Source organism: Microtus oregoni, unplaced genomic scaffold (assembly GCF_018167655.1).
Source record: "Microtus oregoni isolate MIOR12 unplaced genomic scaffold, Mior012 000105F_ref0000443, whole genome shotgun sequence".
Classification (NCBI taxonomy): domain Eukaryota; kingdom Metazoa; phylum Chordata; class Mammalia; order Rodentia; family Cricetidae; genus Microtus; species Microtus oregoni.
Window position 1 is genome coordinate 1,659,259 of NW_024544720.1, and position 22,316 is coordinate 1,681,574.

General features: G+C 43.8%; 1 protein-coding gene across 2 annotated transcripts in view; it reads right to left on the minus strand.

Annotated features, from left to right (window-relative positions):
* Positions 1-248: 248 nt before the first annotated feature.
* LOC121443368 (UDP-N-acetylglucosamine/UDP-glucose/GDP-mannose transporter) overlaps positions 249-22,316 on the minus strand; it is a 33,084-nt gene continuing 11,016 nt past the window's right edge. For both annotated transcript variants that reach the window (XM_041645111.1, XM_041645112.1), the window contains exons 5-12: positions 18,117-18,188; positions 16,691-16,759; positions 12,118-12,220; positions 10,790-10,882; positions 8,602-8,669; positions 2,269-2,347; positions 1,316-1,398; positions 249-750 (exon numbers count right to left, since the gene is read on the minus strand). In XM_041645111.1, coding sequence (XP_041501045.1) covers positions 648-750; positions 1,316-1,398; positions 2,269-2,347; positions 8,602-8,669; positions 10,790-10,882; positions 12,118-12,220; positions 16,691-16,759; positions 18,117-18,188 — 670 coding nt within the window. In that variant the 3' untranslated portion in view covers positions 249-647. The remainder of the gene's footprint in view (positions 751-1,315; positions 1,399-2,268; positions 2,348-8,601; positions 8,670-10,789; positions 10,883-12,117; positions 12,221-16,690; positions 16,760-18,116; positions 18,189-22,316) is intronic.

The window sequence follows — 22,316 nt, forward strand, 5'->3', positions numbered from 1 at the left end:
CCCGTTCTCCACCCCTCTCTCTCTCTCTTTCTCTCTCTCTCTCTCTCTCTCTCTCTCTCTCTCTCGCTCAGAGTCTCATGTCTGTACTGTGAGCACTCCCTATCACTGGGCCATCACCTCCGCCCCAGGAGTATTCCTAGGCATTGAACAACCGACTGTATTTTCTACCATAACGCAATCACACTGTGAGGCATAAATAAAAACGGCTTTTTATTTCACTTTGATGACTTGGAAGACAACATACCAGCATCGTTTAAATCAAAACTGGTTTATTTTTATGAAAATAAAGAGATGTTTCAACAACAACAATAAAAGTTCTCCCTGGCACTTGCTTTGGCTGGGACCTTTGAAATTAAGGCCAAGGTGCTGATAAGCAAAGTCACCCTTGAAACATCCCCCTCAGCACACAGTGTAGGGCCCCGTGGCTGGATTTGCTTCACTTGGTTGGGGAAGGTTCTGTGCTGTGTGTCTTGGGATCCTTTGGCTCCTTGTGCAGAGACACATGAGGTAGCTTTCTTTGTATTTCGCAAACAATCCTGTTTGTGCTCTGACCAAGCAGGTGACTGTCCCTTCTGTGGGATCTCCGGGTTGTCCACACCTGCTGGGGCTGACCTCTCCTGCCTAGGCCTGCAACTCTGCCTTCCAGCCTAGCTCTTCAGATCCAGAGGGACACTTTCTTCATCCGTGGGTTGTTTAGGTTTTAATTGGCTGTTCAGTGTTAAAAAGGAGTATCTTAAACCACCTGCCATGCTGAAGAGAGGGGAGAAGGTGAAAATCCCACAGAGGCTGTCAATGTTTTTATAATTGCAATCAGCTTAATTTGCACACAACTATTAGGATCTCTGGGTTTTTCCCTCACAGGGCTATAGATTGAGAATTTATTCTCTACAAACATTTGGGACAGGAGAAGAAAGTGCTCAATTTTTATTAAATAAAGTATATATGCAATGATTCTGCATATGATACCCATGTCCAGAACCCAAAACTGTGTTAAAAAAGCATCACAGTCCCGCCGGCATCCTCAGGATACAGCACTTCAAAAGCCACCAGATAATGAGACCCACACGGCAGGAGGAAACCTCAGTCCTGAGGTTCTTTGTAACAAGTGTCCCCCAGAGACCACATGAAAACGATGCCTACAAACACAAAGAGCCTGGAGCAGGGGTGTGGCTTGTTGGCAGAGCACTTGATTGGCACGCACGTGGCCCTGGTTCCATCCCCAGCGTGACAAACAGAACCTTTCTCTTTGCTTTTTCACCTATTTATATACCTGGTAATCATGTTAAGTCCATCACTTTACTGTGAGTTCACTTACCAAATATTTAACCCTATAAAGTTTAGGAGAGAGAAAATGTAGTCTCCACCAACCAACATCCCAATGTAGGCAACCGATACATTCTGCAAAGAAAGGGGGCTCATCACTGAACGGAACTTCGGCGGAAATGCAGACGTGCAAAGCCTGAAGCCAGACCCGTGGGTTACTTTGCACAGAGGCTTGCATGGAAGTCCTAATGACATACAGCTTTAGGAATAGATGAAGTCAACTAAAATGTAGTAACCGAACACTGCACTGTTCATCCCTTCTGCACTCCAGGCGAAAGCTGGGAGAGTGGCGTTGCAGCCAGCATGCCAGCTCCCACCATCTTGATTCCATCACCCCCAACCTGGAGAGGGCAGTCAGCTAAACGCTAAGCAGAACTCAGTGAAAGTTACTTGAGGAAGCCACTGGATGGAGTAGGTAAGATTTGCCCACTCACTCTCGGAGCCTGTATGAACAGGAAAGAGTGGACTGGAATTCAGACCACGTTCTATTCAAGAGCGTGTGTTTTCAAACGCACACAAGCATACACAGACACGTTTGCAACAATCTACCAGTCCAAGTTCATTGCTTTATCACAGAGCAAAGGCATCACTGAAAACTTCCTTCGGGAGAGCTTGTCTTCTCAGAGGGCAGGTTCTCCCAGCCAACCAAATTCCAGACAACAAAGTGATCACGGGTATTTGGATTATTTTTCTTTCCAGTTGTTACTTGTTTTTCCCCCAAAGTATGCCCTCACCTGATTCCAATTTTAAAGCAATAGTCTCTTACCTTTTTGAGTTAGCAACCTCACTCCCATGCCAGATCAGCAGAGGGGTCACATAGACCCCCCTGAGGGAGTCACAAGCCTCCACACTCGCTACGTCTCTGTCCACAGCACAAACGGCTTTCCACACACAGCTTCCATCTGTTCCCCACCCAAGTGTCCAGTGCAAGGTTCCATCACTTACCTTGATAGCTCCAACCACTGCTGTGGTCAGAGCTGAGTTGTAATAGCTACAAAGAACTGTGGCGTACATCAGCAGAAACCTGAGGGCAGGAGAAAAACAGCATGAGCGCCGACCTTTTCCGGCTGTCATGATGGTTCTAGAACCTGCATTTAGATATCCATCATTAGGGTTTTTTTTTTTTCACAATAGGCTCAGGTGTGCATAAGCCAACCTGATTAGATGTCCTACATTTCTCATTCCGTGTGTCCACAAGAGAGGGGAAGAAAAGGGTTTCTTATCAACATGTATCAATTCCACATTTCATTATGAGATCTTCATACGGTATACAGCGTATTTTGATCATATTCCACTCCCACTACCCCCTTCTCAGTTATTTCTATTGTCAAGAGGCTTTTGTTTTTGTTAAGGGAAGTCTTTTGTCTTTGTTTTTGCTGATTCGCTGAATTTTTATGTTTTTTTTATTTTATTTTATATTTATTTATTTATTTTTTGAGACAGAGCAGGTCTTGCTATGTAGCCCCAGCTGGTGTGGAACTTACTGGGTAGACAAGGCTGGCCTTAAATTCAGAGAGATCCTGCCTCTGTTTTCCAAGTACTTGGGTTAAGGGCATGCAACACCATGCCTGTAAACATGTCATTTTGATAGACGTGTTATTAGTTTTGTCAGGCCACTCTAGAAAACACCTTGGCCCGCCTGCTGACTCAGTAGGTGGAGACCCCAGATGCCATTACCCATCTGCCAGGAGTCTGGGCAGCCAGGACATTCACTCATCACTTCACTGAGCTAGAGGTGGAGATCTCTGGCTAACAAACTGCAGTTGTTGGTAAAGAACCCCAGTCCTTCCTAACAGAGTTAGAGAGGCTGCACTTCTCAATATGCCCACTAGGCGGGGATCTCTGGCTAACAAACTGGAGTTGCTGGTAATGAACCCTAGTCCTTCCTAGCAGATAGAGAGGCTGCACTTCTCAATATGCCCACTAGATGTCCTCAGAAAAGGAGAATTCTGTTTCTTTTTGTTTTTCAAGACAGGGTTTCTCTGTGTCGCTCTAACTGTCCTGGAACTCGCTCGCTAGGTAGACCAGGCTGGCCCTGGCCTTGAACTCACAGAGGTCCCACTTGCCTCTGCCTCCCGAGCTAAGATTGAAGGTGTGTGCTACCAGCACCCAGTTTTGGTTTTTCATTTGTTTGTTTGCTTGCTTTAGAAATTATTTTTAAATGGGACTCAGCTTGTAAAGGGTTTGCTAGGCAAGAATGAGGGCTTGTGTTGAGATCTTGAGCACAAAAAGTCAGGTATAATGGTTCACGCATGTAATCCCAGGACCAGGAGATGGAAAGAGGGTCTTTGGGCTTGCTGGTCACCCAGTATAGCCAAATCAGGGAACTCTAGGTTCAGTGGGAGACCCTTTGTCAACAAGCAAGGTGGAGAGAGATGGAGGAGATACCTGATGTCAACCACTGGCTTCAGACTCACGTACACACATGTGCATGTCTACACACACACACACACACACACACTATAAATTATTTTTAAAGAAACACTTCTAGGGCATTGGAAAAGACCAAGCCCTTGATCTAAAAGAGCCTTCATTAATTCCTACATGGTGATTTACTTAGAGTTATTATTGCTGTGATAAAACACCATGAGCAAAGATACTTGGGAAGCAAGGGTTTATTCAGCTCACACTTCCACAGCTCTGTTCATCACTGAAAGAAGTCAGGACAGGAACACAAACAGGACAGGAACTCGGAGGCAGGAGCTGATGCAGGCGCCATGGAGGAGTGTTGCTTACTGGCTTGCTCAACCTGCTTTCTTATCGAACCCAGGACCACCAGCCCAGGGATGGCACCACCCACAATGATGGGTCCTCCCCCATCAATCACTAGTTAAGAAAATGCCCTACAGCCAGATCTCATGGAAGCATTTTCTCAGTTGAGGTCCCTCCACTCAGATAACTGTAGCTTGTGTTGGGTCAGATAAAACTATCCAGCACACATAGCAAATCACATCACTTGCTTTCTGCTTGTATTTCTTCATCGACTTATTTCTGAGTTCCATACAACACAAACCGGCACATACACGAGTGTAGTGCACATGTTTAGACCAGAAAAGCCAATTTACACACCCGCAGGCGGATGTAATGGATCAATCCTGTCAATATGACTAAACTTAGGATCAGCACAGAACGGTGCTACCAGACATTTCTGCGAAGGAATTTCCAGAAAGGTTTAACTTTAACGGAAGGGAAGACCCACCCTGGATGTGAGCAGCACAATCCCTTAGGCTTCAGTCCCAGACTGCATATAAAGGAGCAGGGCCGTCACCAGTATTCATCTCTCTCTGCTTTACTACAGTGACAGCGCCTTGCTCTCCTGCCACCAACAGCGAGTCACAGCAGGGAGAAGAGTGTCTCCTCATCTTTGATTCCATGCTCAATACCCATAGTCACAAGTAGGTCATAGAAACCAGAATCTCTCCTCCTCCTCCTCTCCTGAGAGGAGGCTTATACTTCCATCTTTCTCCTCCTTCTGTCTTGGAGCTGACCCTAAAGAAACTCTCTGACTTATCTGGGATCATAAGAACCCCATTTCTGAAGGGGGTCCCACACCTAGAAGAAAGGAAGCTCCACTCAGAGTGTGGGGAACATCTGAACAGAAAGGCCTTCCAGGCATGGCTTGTCTGTCAACTGCATTTCCACACCACGGTGCACATTGCAATCCTGCCTGTGCCGTGGCAACCGAGAAGCAAGGATGAACCCTGCATTCACCAGGTGTACCCCACCTCCATGATTGACCCTCCCAAGTCTCTCTGCATTTTTGCCTCTATCTGCTCATCTGTATCCCTTAAACTATCCTTTATAACAAGCTTCAGGGTAGCTGCTGTTTTCTTTATGAGTTTTGAGAGCTGTTCTAGCAAATGGCTTGGACCCAAAGAAGGTGTTAAGAGAACCCCAGTTTTAGCCAATGCTCTGGAAGTCCTGGACTTATGGGCTGGGAGACAACTCAGTTGGTACAGTGCTCAAGGACCTGGGTCCTATCTCTAAAACTTGTGTGGGGTGTGGGGGGAAGCTGGGCTTGGTAGTGTACTTATAACCTCAGCACTGGGAAATGGGTGGATCCTTAGGGCTTGATGGCCAGCCACTCTAGCTGAGTCAGTGACTTCCAGGCCAGTAAGAGACCCTGTCTCTAAGGAACAAGGTTGACAACTTTGGAGAACGTACATTCTGGAACGGTTCTGACCTTTGTATTTGGGCCACACACACGGTTGTGGGGTGGCACACACAATGTGGAGCGGGGAAGACAGGAAGAGAGAGAGAGGTGGGAAGGAGAGGGGGAGGAGAAAGAGAGGGAGAGAGGGAGAGAGAGAGAGAGAGAGAGAGAGAGAGAGAGAGAGAGAGAGCTGGACTCCAGCTGGTCCTGAGTGGGCCAGGATCTGGCACTACCTCTATCTAGGTAGATCTGTCAGAACTGAACTGAACCGGAGGACACCAGCTGGGTATCCTCTGAAGAATAACTTACACGCTTGTGAGGAGAAATCCCTAGGGCTTCCTAGGTTGCAGAAGCGACCTGTGTGGTGAGTGTATGGTAGGGAAATCTAGGTTTGAATTTGGTTTTTCTACTGGGAACCTAAGAGCATTATTCTCTGCAGTTCAAAGAATTTCAAATAATCCCGGCTCTCCTGCTCTGGGAAGACTCTAAAATGTGCTAAAGAGGCAAGGGAACAGGCTGACCATGGCGTGCCTTTCTGAAGCTTTGATGTTCTGTTAAGGTCTGCCTGGGTCACGGGAGAAGGGAGGAGGGGAGAGGGAGGAAAGGAGGGGAGAGGAGGAAAATATATAGCTCAACAGAAACAATAATAAGTAGGTAGACAGAAAGAAAGAAAGAAAGAAAGAAAGAAAGAAAGAAAGATGAATAAAAAAAGATCTGCCTCATCAGCCTCATGCATCATCAGGTGCCACACGCCTTTAATCCCAGCACTCAGGAGGCAGAGGCAGGTGGATATATCTGTGAGTTTGAGGCCAGCCTGGTCTACAGAGCGAGTTCCAGGCCAGCCAGGTTTACACAGAGAAACCCTGTCTCGAAAAACAAAAACAAAACAAAAGAAAAAAATCTGCCTTATCAAGAGACCATGCAGATACCTGCGTCCTGTGTGCAAGCTATCCTCAGAACCCATCCTTCTGAGCTGCCTCTTTAGAAGTACAGGCTGAAAATTCAAAAAGCAGAAGTGTGTGAGAGAGAGGCAGGGGGAGGAGCCGAACAACTCTGGGCACTCTGAGTAGGGAGGTCTGATGCATTTGTCTTTCTATTATAGAGCATATTGTTCCTCTGGGAGATCAAAGGTCCTGCGACAGTTTGGAAATAGATTAGGATAATCCATTTGAACGACAGGAAACCGGTACCTGCGGCTAAAGGAATGAACTAAAACCTGTAATCTCTTGGCAGAGTGGCCTTTTTCAAGTTGAGGCTGCCAGCCTGTGGCTCAGCCTGCTTTTCACCTTGCATGCACTGATCATTTGAGCTCCCATGGTCCATCTCACCTTCCTGAAGCACTCAGCCCCCACAGCCTATGAGAAAACCCTTAACCACACACTGAAGTTTCCAGAGGATTAGTGCAACCTCACCATAACTCAAAGGGAAATTAAACACCTACCCTTTCAACATTCTACTGGCTTTGTAACAAGCTTATTCAAAATGTCGTAAAGTCCAGTGGGACGGCTCAGCAGATAAAGCCTATGTTCAATCCCTGGGATGAATATGGTGAAAGAAGAGAATAAACTCCACATTCATACGAAGGCAACATATGGGTATGTGCACACACTTACACACACTCACACAGACACACACACACACACAGACATACACACACACTTACACACACTCACACAGACACACACACACGCACAGACATACACACACATGCACACAATGAATAAGTAAATGTTAAATGTAAAGTAAAATTTTAATGTAATATTTTTTAATTATAAGTTCAATAAAGGTCTGGTGGTTGAGAAAAAGAAGTTTGGAAAACAGACTTGAAAGTGGTGAAATCAACTAAGACGCTGGAGCTGGCTCTCTGGGTCCTGCCCTGGGATGCATCTGTCACTGAACCTGAGATGCCTACCGGGTGGACAGCCCTGGTCAGTGGCCAGGGTCTGAACAGCCACTTTTGAGCTTGTGGAGAAGCAAAGCAGCTGACTGTGGCAACTTTTAACTATAAGCATCCTCAAGGAAGCAGAAACTCGAAAATCTAGCACGTCAAAGCTGAAGCTTTCTTCTCGCAGTTTTGGAATCAAACCGAACAAAAGAGGGCAAAGTACATGAAAGAGTAGAAAAACCATGACAATCTGGGGAAAGCAGACAACCAAACTCAGCGATTTCAACAGGAGAGCATGGTGGTGTGATCCTGTGGTCCCAACACTCAGGAGGCAAAGTCAGGACAGCCAGAACACAAGCCTGGGATAACATAAGACCCACTCTCAAAAAAGGCCAAGACGAAACCAAGAAAGGGATATCAGCAACCACAAGGATGTTTCTTTTCTTTGTTTTCTTCTCCTCCTTCTAGCTCAGTCTGGCCATAAACTCTGGGAATCTCTGGCAGCCGCCTCTCAGGTGATGGAACTATAGGCACACCCACAGGGCACAGTTTAGCAGTTCATACTGAATCCTTTCTGTGTGTTTAGTAAGTCCCAAGTCTGCTTTATAATTAAATCTTGCAGTATGAATATCCTAGCCTCATGAAAAGACAAGGCTAAGCAGCTTATCCAGAGCTAGTAAATGGCAAATCCAGGACTAAACCTCCACAGTGGGAATATGGACACTTACATACACATCACACACATACACACACAGTAGTAATAATAATAATAATAACAATAATAATAAATTAAGAACTCCATCAACAGGATAATTACTAAATCCAACAAAGTTAAAGAGAGAGTTAACGGAAGCTGGAGAGATGGCTCACTGGTTAAGAGCACTGGCTGCTCTTGCAGAGGACCTGGGTTCAGGTGTTACTGCCCATGCGGGGACTCACAACACCTGTACCTCTAGTCCCAGGGCACCTAGCACTCTGTCTGACCTCCATTAATAGCTGTGACACTGAAATGTTTGGACCAACAAGAATATAAAGTCTGTACTTCCAGCCCAGACACATTTTTAAAACATCTTCTACTAATGTGTGTGCAATGGGGTTGGGTGTACTGTCCAGAGAGAGTCAAGAGAAACACAGGAAACAGGGTTCTGGCAGAGCAGGCAGACAGACAGAGGACATATTTAGATCTGACTTGTCAAGAGATACTATTAACCAATTCCTCTGCTCATGTGCAGCTTCTTACCCCAAAAGACAGGAGAGAAGAAACTGAATGATAAACAAGACGTTCTTCCAGTGGCTGAATTCAGTAGCCTGGAATGAAAGATCGTGGTGAGATTAGTGACAGCTCGGTTCAAACCCAGTTGGCACAGTTTACCTTTGATGCAGTCGATGTATTATTAATAATTACCCACTTCTCCTAGGAAAGAGACATGCAGTGAATATTGATAATGATTTAAACAAGGGTTTATTATACTACTTTCCAAATTTTTGTATATGTTGAAAGTTTCCATTATAAAAAGATTTTATTTTTACTTACAAATAAAAAAAATAGGTTCTCTGATTTCCTATGTGTACCAGGGCATGAGTGCACACTCACACATACACACACACACACACATAAATAATAATAATAATAAATGTAATAAATTAAAAACCAGGATCTAGAAGTATTTATGTGAACAGTAAATAAAAATTATTTACTCCGGGCCGGGCGATGGTGGCGCACGCCTTTAATCCCAGCACTCGGGAGGCAGAGGCAGGCGGATCTCTGTGAGTTCGAGACCAGCCTGTTCTACGGAGCTAGTTCCAGGACAGGCTCCAGAGCCACAGAGAAACCCTGTCTCGAAAAACCAAAAAAAAAAAATTATTTACTCCTGATATCACAAACCCAGGAGCAATTATTTAGTAATATTCCTTAATATATAGATTCTCCACCAACCTACACTTTAATATATGTTAGTTTTATTTTATTTCTTTAAGACTGAATCTATACTGGTGACATTTTAAAAAACAGCATTGTCTTGAAAAACCAAAAAAAAAAAAACCAGCATTTACAAAGAATTCTAGATTATGAACTTTTTTGTTTTGCACTTTTGGGGGTTTTTAAACCAGAAAAAAAAAAGTCCATTTTTAAATCCCTCTTCATCAGTTGCAACACATTATGTGTATTTTGGCCCTTCTGTACAGAAGGCCAAAGGAGTCTCTTCCAAGGACCTGGTTTATTAACACAGGGGCTTTTGTCTCTGACTTTATTTCCCAGAAGCAGAATCAAAGCAGTTAATAATCTACTAACTATACAAGTCCGAAGTCCAGGACTCACTTCCCAGAACAGTGAGTCACCAAAACTTTGGCCTTTCCATCTCTCTCAGTCTGCTCCCTTCTTCTTCCTCCAATAAAGGGGAGTAAAGATTTCACTCCGTGCTGTCCGTCAGCTTTCAATGTATTTAACTCAAACTTTATACCAATGTGCATGAATTTCCTTCTTTATCATATTTGGTTCAAATTCTAAAACTGATTCAGCCATGGACCCAAGTGACCGGCTGAACAATCTTAGTACAGTTCAGTGGACATTACAACCATTACAGAGTAAAAACAGGTCATCTCTTCTTTTAGATGTTCATTACTAATTACAGTCTACATCCTGCATCTCTGATCATCTCTTGTCATACAATACTTAAGGTGTACTCATATTTTATTTTAAGTCTCCTATTACATGTGTTTGTGTGTGGTGTGGTGTGGTGTAGGGCAGACACACAGCACATGATGGTAGTTAGAGGATAATTCACCAGTGTCAGCTCTCTCTGTCTGTAATGTGGGTCCTGGGGTGACTCAGGGCATCAGGCTTGACAACAGTGCCTTCACCTGCTAAGCTATCTCACCAACCCAAAAGAGTTGTATTTTAACATTATAGCTTTAGCATTTTATCACTTTAGAGAGAATCTCTCAATTCCCCCTTCCCTCTGTAGCAGTGAAGATCAAACCCACAACCTTATGCATGCTAGCCAATGACTATCATTGAGCTATATCCCCAGCTCTGGATATTGTTCTTATGACTTTAAATATATTTTTCTGATTATGATTTTCATCTTAATAATAATTCTACAAAGGTCGTTGGTTCATCTGCAGTTTCAAGGTCTGGCAATTTCTCAGTTCATAGAGTTCTTTCTAAGTCTCCAGAATCTGAAACGGAAGAGGCCAGACGGGGCAAACAATGGGCATTCCAGCACCACACCAGCAGACGATCGTCTCCTAGATCATAAGGACTTAATAAACTACAGATATCTCTTCACCAACAACAGGGTTACCTCTCAATTAGCCTATAGAGTGAAAACACAATAATGTCAAAGATGCCTTGAGTACACTCACCCTAGCAGACGTCATAGCTCAGCCTCCCCTACCTTAACCATGTTCTTCACATGGGCCATTCTCACCTGCTGGAAGTCTCCAGTAGAGACGCTAATAATGACGGTGGGGATGATCATGAAACAGGCATTGTAGAAAAGCACTCCGTATTTCCCCAGCTCCTATGAGGATAAGAAAACTGCACTCAACTTTAGAGATACATCATATCCCCTGGGCCAGTTTGTCTATTTATGCAAAGTTAGAATGTGTATCAGGCTGGCTCTGTGCTGGGAGACATTTGGCCAATGTCTGGTAAAATGTAACATTTTACTGTGTTGTAACTTCAGAATAAACATTCTTTCCACACCAACTACATATGTAACGGATGGAAACAGAACGCCTCTGATGTTCTACTCATCTCTAACACTCTGCTCTTAAGCCCGTTATTCAAAATAGGAAATCTGAAACGAGATAATGGAAATTTAAAATGCTAACCAACTCCTTCCCAACATCTGCTCCATCCATTAAAGAATGGCAGCCTTCCGTGTTTGCTTCTACTAAAGTGGCCACCCACTTCTCTGCCAAAAACAGGGTGACATATTGTATTCTCAGGAAGGCAAAGAACCCGTCATTGTAAAACTGTCACCATTCAAGGGAACAAATGGGCATACAGATTTTAAAAATAGCTCACAGAAAAGCACCCATCAGTCAGAGAGAACTCCCTCACAAAGCACAAAGAGCACAGAACAAAGACCCATATGCCTGACCCACCCCAGACCACTTCCGGTCACAGCTGGGGCTTGGTGAGAGCTGGGGACAGCACAACAGGCAGCCCCTACAGCTTGCAATCAGAAGAGGTGGCTGCCATTGGAGGACATGACAAATGACCATCCGGCCATATCACTTCTTGATGAGGAAACAGGTTTGGAGAAATGAAGGTTTAAAGCTGGAATGGCCTAATATCATGGCACCAGCCCCCTCTTCTGAATTTATCATGGTCATTAATGATGCTGTTTTAAAAAATGAATTTGCTTTTCAAATATATGTATTCATGTATTGTGTATGTACACATGTACATGTATGTATGTGTGTAAATATGTATGTGTGCCTATGTATGTGTATACATGTGTGTACATGTGTGTGCATATTTACATGCATGTATGTGTGTATATTCTGATTGTATATGTAAACTAGTAACATCTTTTTCTCCTTATCTAATTTTCAACCAAACTTTTACAGTGCCGAGACTAACGAGGTTAATAATAACACACAAGGTAAGTAAGGAGAAATTAGTAGTTTCTAGATCGCAGGGTGCGCATCAAGTTGCATGCCAACTGAACATGTTAATTTTCATTTTTCATGTCATTTCAGGAGCCAGATGGCACAGGCAAAAAGCTGCAGGAGGGAAGTCTGGTACCTTCGGGTCCATTTTCTGTTTGGTATAAACTCCATTTGCTGCTGTGAAGATATCATTCAAGAACACAAAAATGTAGCCTTCCAAGTTGAATGCAAGGTCAGAGCTGGCAGGGAGAACAGGAAGGGGAGGCCGTTATAAGACACTCTCACCACGGCCTCAGAGCCTGGCTGCTTGTCCTTCGTCTAGTTAGATCTGTGTGCGGTGCTGGTGCCATCTTTTCTGGGGAAACCACACACACACACACACACACACACACACACACACACACACACACTAGTAGTGCGTTGTTACTGCCTCTGATTCCTCCCAGAGGAGAGAGAATGGGACATCTCATCAGCTGACCTCCGTTGTAATTACACTTCGCTCAGGACCAGGGACTGAACTGTCTTAACTGCAAAATCCTTTATTTGCTAGCTGACAGGTTGGCACAATAACTGGTGAGCCGTGACTGCCCCGAGGGCACACTTTGCCCACCCACCAGAATCCCTGCTTATTCTAAGCAGGGCCATCCCCAGGGTACAGCCCATGTTGGACAGCTGGGGAAGTGCCGTGTCTGTCAAAAGGTGAAGCAAGGACCTGTGTGCCTATGCAAGCCTTCCAGGGCTCCTTTCTTCCAGAACCTCAGCAACTTCCATAAATAAATAACATCAACATAAAAACATGAGGGAATATGACCTACGGATGAGGCAGACAACTATAATGGATATGCAATGTGATTCACCCACCTGCACTTCCTTCCTGCCCCAGACCCAGGTCATAATTCATGCTCTAGACTGTCAGAAGTCAAGCCTTTCACATATCCTCTTAGGATGAATACTTGGAGCTTATGAATTTAGTTAACTCGCTAGCTGGTTACTTAGTTAACAATATTTCACTACATTTGCCCTGGAGGGTCTGCGACTCAGACAATACCCCTTTGTGGTAGATAATACTAGAGGTAACTAACATTGCTTCTCATGGTTGTGAACTGCTAATGGAATGGACAAGTGAAAAAGAACACAAATCGTGTTACTATTTTTCATGCACAGTAATTCACGGAAAAATGAAACTCAAAGCAGTTGGATACTGAGATTTATGTAACATATTAACAAAGGAAAAAAGGGTTTCAATGTCCAGAGCCAAACCGTGACCTAGCAGGAAACAGGAGGAAGCAGTGGCAGGGAGAAGTTATTTTAGAGTTGAATTATGCAGACTTAATCTCAGTGTCAACTGTCTGTGTCCAACAGCAGAAGCGGCTGCTCTTGCTGGCCATTTCCACAGAGAGACTATACCCAGCTGTCAGGGACAAAGGACAGCAAAACCTTGCATCTCTTGGTTCTCAATTACCTCTAACTTCAGAACAACCCTGATGCCAAAGCAGCATGTTTTGGCTAATCATTTTGGCTATGTCACTTTGGCAGCTTCCTGTTCATAAATGCTTCCTGCAGGAATTGCTGGAGGGAGCTGAGTCTGTGCTGGTTCTGTGGACTACTAGATTTGCAAAAGATTCCACTGGACAATAGAACTATTAAATTCAACTTGTCTATAGGCTTTTCTTTGGGGGCTGGACAGGTAGGTCTATGGGCAAAACATTTGTCAGATAAACACAAGGACCCTAATTCAACCTCAGACTCCACATTTAAAACTCTGTTGATTATACTCTTATTGCTGAGAAGGGGAGACAAGTGGATCTCTAGGGCTTGCCAGCCAACCTAAATGACTCAGCAAATTCCAAGTCAGTGAGGAAAACTGTCTCAAGAAATGAAGTGGACAACTCCTGAGGAACAATGTTGACCTCTGGGCTGTACACACACAAGTGAACATACACACACGCCCATACACATGTGAATACATCACATATGTACAAAATATTTTAATGAAACAACTAAACTCTAATTTTGAATGAGCAAGAAAAGCCAGGCTTCTAGAGGCATGAGGAAAAGGCACTTCCTGGGAGAGCTTTAGATTGCAGAGTCCTGTCTCCTCTGGGGGCAAGAATGCCCAATAGTGGCACGCGTACTCCCTGATGTATGGCCCACCCCACTCTTACCCATCCTTACTGAACCAGTAATAAGAACAAAGTGTATGAGGAATGCAGATGCCTACAAAATAACGCATATTCAGGGTCAGCCGAATGTGGCTGTTATTTGGTCCATTCCTAGACATTCTCTTTCAACATTTCCAGCCATGTGGCTTCCCTGGGTGAATGAGATACAAGAAATGGAATTGACGTCACTTTTGGGCAAAAGTTTTATGAGCCAGGGCAGAAATAACCCCCTTTTCTTCCTAGGTCTCCAAGGAAGCCTGAGGTAGGGACCTCGTGGCTGGGTCCCTGGGTTCGGTAAACAGAACCAGTAGGTTTACTATCAGGGAAGTGTATAGCTGATGTTTGGAAACAGTAAACTGTTGGGCCTGCTTATTACAGCAGGTGAACCTAGCTCATCCCAACTACTTCTGAGGGACTATTGGCACAGGGGTTGGCTAGCTTCAGTAGACAGGAAGTTGTGCTGGAAAGGATTGATCAACAGGCACCAAAAACAGGACACATGGAACAATAGTTGGGTCTGCTCGGGGACCTGAAACAGGATGGAAGATAACAGTGATGGTTGGCTGATGGTTACAACATGAAGATACTGGTAATGGCCAACCCCAGACAGATAGCTACGGTCCCCAAAGCAGGATATAAATGACAATGGGCGGTAGCAAGCAAACGAGCTTGGTCAAGTAGAAGTTATTTCGGGAACTTCCTCACCACTTCCTCACCAAGAAGCATGCAGAGTGCTGGTACCCTTTCCTCCAGTAAACTTTTCACCTTTGGGGGTGAGAAACCCCATATATACTCTTGCAACTTTCTGTATTAAACATTTTTATATGAGTATTTTGTTTGCATGCATGTATGTGTACCATGTGTGTCCCTGGTACCCAAAGAGAGGGCATCAGATCCCCTGGAACTGGAGTTATGGATAGTTGCCCGCCACCATGTAGGTGCTGGGATCTGAACCTGGGTCCACTTGGCCAACGGGCTATCTTTCTCTACTTTTGCATTTTATACATCTACTTGTAACAGACTGAATTCTGGATAAGTTGGGCTTCTGAGAAAAGCATGCCCCTTCTTGGAAAGGCTCACCCTGGAGTAGACACATGGGAAGTACAAGGAGAAGCCATCGATCTGCTAGGAGGAGTACAGCCTGATTTCTCACTTGCTCTAATTAAACTGTTAAGTGCTTGACCTGCCACTGCATCCTATGGAGTACTCTTTCTGGAGCACAAAAACGGGCAAAGCTGGTGTGGGGGGCAGAGGAAACTTCACTAGGAGGGCAGAAGTTGGTGTCACAGGTGTCCTGTGGCTCAGGGCCCTGGATGTCGCTCCTCAGGAAGGCATCCATCTGGTGAGTGCCTGAGGAAGGGAAAGTCAGGATTGCTGCTCCAAGCTGCCGCTTGGGCAAAAGTAAGATGATATTAGAAACAATTATCAATGTGTTCAAAATCAGCTGGACTCATTCAGGTTCTACGCTGGCCACTCCTCACCAAAGACTTAAGAATGTACATGCACACAAGTGTGTGCTGACACACATGCACGTATGTACACTGCTGTGTGTGGAGGCCGGAGGCTGATGTCACTCACATGTCTTCCTTGGTCACTTTCCACCTCAGTTTTTGACACAGGGTCCCTTCACTGAACCTTATACTCGCGATTTTGGATACATTAGCTGGCCAAGTGAGTCTCAGAGACTGCCTGTCTCTACAGGTCAGTACTGGGATACAGGTGTGTGTTACCACTTCCGGCTTCTTTTTTTTTAACATGGTGTGGGATTACACGCCTAGAAGGACAGACAGAGTCATCTCCTCCTGCTCCGTCTCTACATTGAATGATGAATTAGGTCAGGTAGGAAATCTGAGCTAATTAGCATTGACCTGTTCTGAAATATATCAGCATATGTAATGACCACAGTCTGTCAGTCATCACAGAACAATAAAACAGCAATAATTGGGTTTATAAACCTGTTGGCTTGTTTTGGGCGTGTGTGTGTGTGTGTGTGTGTGTGTGTGTGTGTGTGTGTTGGGCACTGTGGAGTGAACATGGGCCCTAGTATACACTAAGTACACATTCTACCACTGAGTAACACCCCAAGCCCAAATCTGTTATTTTAAAGCAAATGCCTAAGAACACTTCAAATAAAACTTGAAGGGCATTCAATGACAGAAGTAAACTCCCCTTTGTCAAGTGTAGCTGCGTTAATACCCAGTGATGCTTAGGACAGGACATTGTCATTTACAGAATTTACACTCAAGACTCACACAAGTGAGTTACAAGGGGAAAAAATCACCAAAAAAGTCTCATAATAGTTTAAGTTGTATTGGGCCGTACCCCCATGGGTAGACATGCCTGCACGAGTTCTCAGAAGCATTTCCTGACAATGTGGGACCTACTTTCTGATGAGGGACACATGGGGATGCCACTAACTCAACAGATTTGTCTCTTAGCTGCCCAACCCAGCCGCAGTCAGATGGAAAAGGAAAATCTCTCGGACAGCGCTGCCTACTGTCAAAGACACAGAGAAGCCACCGAGCGGCAGGGAATGCCAAGTCTCACCCGGCTGCTATGAAAGCCCCAAGTACAATAGCCAAAACGCTGAGGATGATGTTCAAGGAATACTGTTTCCTGTAGTCAAGAAAGAAGAAAGGGGGTGGGGAGAAAGAATTAAAATATGGATTTTATGTTTAAAAAAACAGAAAACAAACAAACAAACAAAAACCAACCTGAAAACAAATTTAGTGACTTTGTGGCTAAAACTTAACATCTTTATACAGAGAAGGTGCTAGAAGTGTAAGTCAGGCCAAATTTAGTTATTTCTTAAGCTGTTTCCTTAACCTAATCATGTGATTTTTTCTCTTCTCCCTGGAAGGATGCTGGGGTGAAATAAAGAAGAGGGGCTGCTGTGCATTTAGTTTGCAGGAGCATCTACGGCACATTCAAAGATTAGGTCCATAGCAAGGCTCCCAACATTGTAACTAAACTTCACTGCCATACAGTCTTTACTGCAAAATCAAAGTTTGCATGGGTCAGCCTGGGTATCCTCGTGAGAAAGCTCTATATCAACATTTGTAAAGTTAATTTATTCTGACCTCATGTCGTGGAGCATCAGAACCCTGTCCCTTGCTCTCCTGCCTGCCCTTCCTGTCTGTGGGCAGTTCTTTGTCTCTTTTCGTCCTCTCCAGTTCAGCACACAGGTTCATATCTGCTTAAGCGTGGTTGCTAATTCTATTATAACTCTCTACTACAAGCATGCTATTAGTCTGCTGCAAAAACAAACATTTAAATAGCCCTCGTTAATATTTTAGGGAATTGTGGGTACAGCTGACTCCTTTTAAATGAACAAATAATAGTTCCTTAAGCTGCTGCAAGCAGTAATTCTAATCAGTTACTCAGAAAGAGGACCCCAAGGTGAGAGGGACTGGGGAGACGACTCAGTGGGTAAAGTTTTGTCAAACAAGCATCAAGCCTGACAATCTGAATTCAGAGGTCCAGGACTCATGAAAATCTAGGCAGAATAGCACAAGCCTAGGTGGCAGAGACAGATCCGGGAGCTTGCTGGCCAGCCCACCTAGTCAGTAGGTGAACTCCAAGGCCAGTGAGAGACCCTGTCTCAAACAATAGCAGAGAACAATAGAGAAAAATACAGGTCAGGGCTGGAGAGATGACTCAGTGGTTAAGAGCACTGACTGCCCTTCCAAAGGTCCTGAGTTCAATTCCCAGCAACTACATGGTGGCTCACAACCCTCTGTAATGAGACCTGGTGCCCTCTTCTGTTGTGCAGGCAGATACAATACTGTATACATAGTAAATAAATAAATTCTTAAAAAGAAAAAGAAAAATACAGGACATCAACACATGTCTTCCACATGCACACACATAGCCTCGCACTCCCACGTCATATATGTGAACATACTACCCACTCACACGAATAAACACAGTATGTCGGAAACATAATGAAGGATTGAAGGAAAAGCAGACTCACCCGAGGATGACGGCTTCCAGAAGTAAAGTCAGTGGAATTGTGAATTTCCTGAGCACAGTGAACATTGGCAAGCTGTCAGAAAAGATCCAACCCTAACGTCAGGCACATAGTGTCAGCTGCTATTTTTGTTTTAAACATGGTAAACGTTTTTAATTAAGGTCATTTTCCAAATTAAATATAATGAGTTAACATTCATTGTAATATTTACCATTAACAAATCATATTAAGTCATAAAACAGGGATTGAATAATTTCCTGCCACTTTGGCAAACTGATTCAACACAAAATCTGTCAAATCTTATCTGGCTTTCTTTTTCCTACAGAAACTGGCAAGTTAATTCCAAAATAAATATAGAAATTCAAGGGCCTCAGAGAGCCAAACCATGTTGAAGGATAACAAAGTCAAGGGGCTAGAGAGATGGCTCAGTGGTTAAGAGCACTCGCTGCTCTTGCAGAGACACAATTTCAGTTCCCAACACCCACATGGAGGCTCACAACCACCTATAACTTCAGTTCCAGCGGATCTGACACTCTCTTTTGTTCTTCATGGGCACTTGCACTCACACGCACAAACTCATGCACACACACACGTACACACATAATTAAAAATAAAATCAATTATTTTAAAATATATATTTTAAAAGATAACCAAGTTGGGTGCTGGTGGGACAGCTTGGCTGGTAAAGACACCCTCTGCTAAGCCTAATAACCTGAGTTTAATCTCATGATACAGATTAGCCGAAGAAGAGGACCAGTTCCTAAAAGTTGTCTTTCAACCTCCATGTGCAGAGAGAGAGAGAGACAGAGAGAGAGAGAGAGAGAGAGAGAGAGAGAGAGAGAGATTTCTGAATGTTTTAAAAATAAAGTTAGCAAAGTAGGTGCACTCACATTTCCCAACTTCAAGATTTACTACAAGCTACAGAAACCAAGACTACCTATTACTGATTTAATAATATATATGTAATTAATGGAATAGAATTGAAGGACAGAAAATAAAGGCTTGCAATTATCTTGTTTCTTTTTATTGTCTTTGTTGCATACTCATCCCTATAATCGATTTCCGAAGCTCCATTCCCCAGAGCAGGGTCTTAGAACCTGCTCAACAGTAATTCCTTATCCCTTAGCTCCAAGCTACTGGTTATCTATCCTGTGCCCCATCTTTGTAAACTTGCCCACTCTAGACATGTGAAGCAGACAAATGCAGTCCAGGCTGGCACAGAACTTGTGGTCTCCTGCCTCTGCCTCCTAAATAGTACAATTACAGGCATGCAACACCTCTCCCAGATCAATAGATTGATTTTACCAAGGGTTGTAAGATAACACAATGGAAGAAAGATATAACTTTCCAAAGGACGGTGCTAGGACATCTATAACTCCCATGAAAGAATGAAACTGAATTCCTACACACATCACACTACACACACACATACACACACACATACACACACACATAAAGGACATCGACCTTATATATTTATTATCTGACATGAAATATAACAAGGACTTAAGTGCAGGAACTAAAGCTGTATAAGAGAGAATGCTCACGATCCTGGATCAAGCAAGCCTTCTCAGATACAATACCAACAACATAGTCAGCAAAAGAAAGGATGCACAGGAATGTAGCTCAGTGGTAGAGCACCTCTGTAGCATATGCAACGCCAGGAGTTCAATCCCCAGAACTACAAAAATAAAAACAATATAGAAACAATATCTAAAGTAGAAATAATTAAAATTTAAAACTTTGATGTTTTATGTTTATCAGCAGGATGCACATATAAATGGATTATAATTCAACTCTTAAAAGAAATGGAAGTCAGAGGCACTCTACCATGGATGAACTCTGAAGACACCATGCTATGGAAATAATCCAGATCCTCACCCCCCAAAACTGGACAATTGTTTGTATCTACCCAGAGAAGGCAAAGCTACAGGTGCAGAACATAAAGCAGAGATTACCAGTAGCTGGGGGCTAAGGAGATCGCTCAGTGGGCAAGAGAGCCCTTGCTGTACTATCATGAGGACCTGAGTTCAAATCCCCAGCATCTACATATGAAGTTAAGCATGTTCGTATATGCCTGTAACCTTGGTATTGGGAGGAAGAGACCAGTAGATGCCAGAAGCCTGCTAGTCAACTAGCCTCACCAACAAGGTGAACTTCCAATTCATTGAGAGACCCTGTCTCAAGGGAATAAGATGGAGAGTAACAGAGAAAACCCAACATCCCCCTCTAGCCTCCTCGTGGGCACACATACCACATGCAAACTCACATGCACGCAACACATAAGAGAGGGAGAGGGAGGGGAGGAGGGACGGAGAGGGAAAGAGAAAGAAAGAGATCCAGAGACTGTGGGTGGAGACTGCTTGTTCGTTCCCAGCTTCCCAGACCCTAAAAATCACACAGAAACTGTATTAATTACAACACTGTTTGGCCAATAGCTTAAGCGTATTTCTAGCTAGCTCTTACATCTTAAATTAACCCATTTTTATTATTTTGTATTTTACCACAAGACTCGTGGTTTACCAGTAAGATTCTCTGGCATCTGTCTCCTCTGGCAGCTACATGGCGTCTCTCTAACTCTGTATTCTCTCTCTCTCTCTCTCTCTCTCTCTCTCTCTCTCTCTCTGTCTCTCTCTGTCTGTCTGTCTCTCTCTCTCTGCATATATATCTTTTCCAGCTTGGCTATTTTCTGCCTTGCTATAGGCCAAAGTAGCTTTGTATATTAATCAATGGTAGTAAAACATATTCACAGCATACAGAGGGGAATTCCCACATCAAGAGACTGAGAAATTGAGACTAACTAAGAGGATTATTGTTTAGTGGACTCAGAGTTTCTGTTTGGGATGATGAAAAGGGTTCTGAAATAAATAATGGTGGTGGTTACACTGTGCATATACTTTTTTAGAGATAGAGTCTAGCCTCAAAATCATTATGTAGCAAGTCTGGCCTGGAAGGCTCAGCAATCATGCTTTGTAGGGTTAAGCCCAGCCCATTGGGGGCGGGTTCGCCTCGGGCTAATGTTTACCTATAAATCTGCCGGGTGTGCGCCCACCCTTCCCTTCTGCTTCCTGTTCTCTGTGGGAACCGTGGTACTGTAAGTCTATTTTCCCCATTAAAGCTGTGTATATTTTTTACAATCTGTCTGTATTCATTTACGCTGCTACAGTGCTTCAGCCTCCCAAATACTGGGATTACACACACATGTAAATATAATTAATGAACTTGAATTGTACATTTAAAACAGATACAGAGATAAACTTTGTATTATATATACTTTATCTAAATTAGAAAGACTTTAAAATTTTGGTGTTTCAAAGTACACTGTCTGCCATAAAAACATGAGCCCCCCCACCTCGTCTGGTTCTCTAGCATGCGCAGGTATGGACATCTATAAACACAGCACTAGGGACAGAGACAGGAGGATCCCTGGGACTTGCTCACCAGCTGGTCTGGCCAATCAGTGACCTCTAGACTCAGGGAAAGACCCTATCTCCAAAAATAAGACAAAGAGTGATAGAGGAAAACACATCTCTCCCGTGAAGAGTTCTTTCCCTGCTGCTGCGAAAAAGACCTTTACAAAAGCAACTTAAGGAAGGAGGGTTTGCTTCTGGCTCACAGTTCAAGAGCACAGTCCATCATGATGGGAAGAAAGTGGCAGATCGTATGATAATCAGGCAGCAGAACAAGGTAGGCTGGTACTCACCTCGGCTTCCCCAGGCACAGCGTCTAGGACCCCAGACCAGGGAAGGGCAACCTAACCAAAACTATTCCCCAGCCGCTCTCAGACTGTCTTAACCTAGACAGTGCCCAAGGCTTGTAGCTTACGTTAGTCGGGCTGATGATCAACCCTCCTCACAATTCCCACCCACCCCTGCACACACATGCACACACACACCATCGATCAGCTTGCACACGAGTCTTGTTTCTGTAGATTTCAGATCACAGTTTCTGGTTAGTAGTTTGATAGTGTGACCTTTCTATAAATGATTTTCATTTTCTACAGTAGCTTTTAATAAGATTAATCAAAGCATGGTGAAATAAACAAAGATGCAAACATGTCAACTGTAGTCCATACTTAAACCTATTGTCTGACATTCATTTTTTCCTTACCCCAAACGTGATCTGTGCCAAGTCTGACAGGATATTCCTGTTTCTATACAACTACGATGAAAAGTTACCATGGTCATATGCGTATAAACAAAT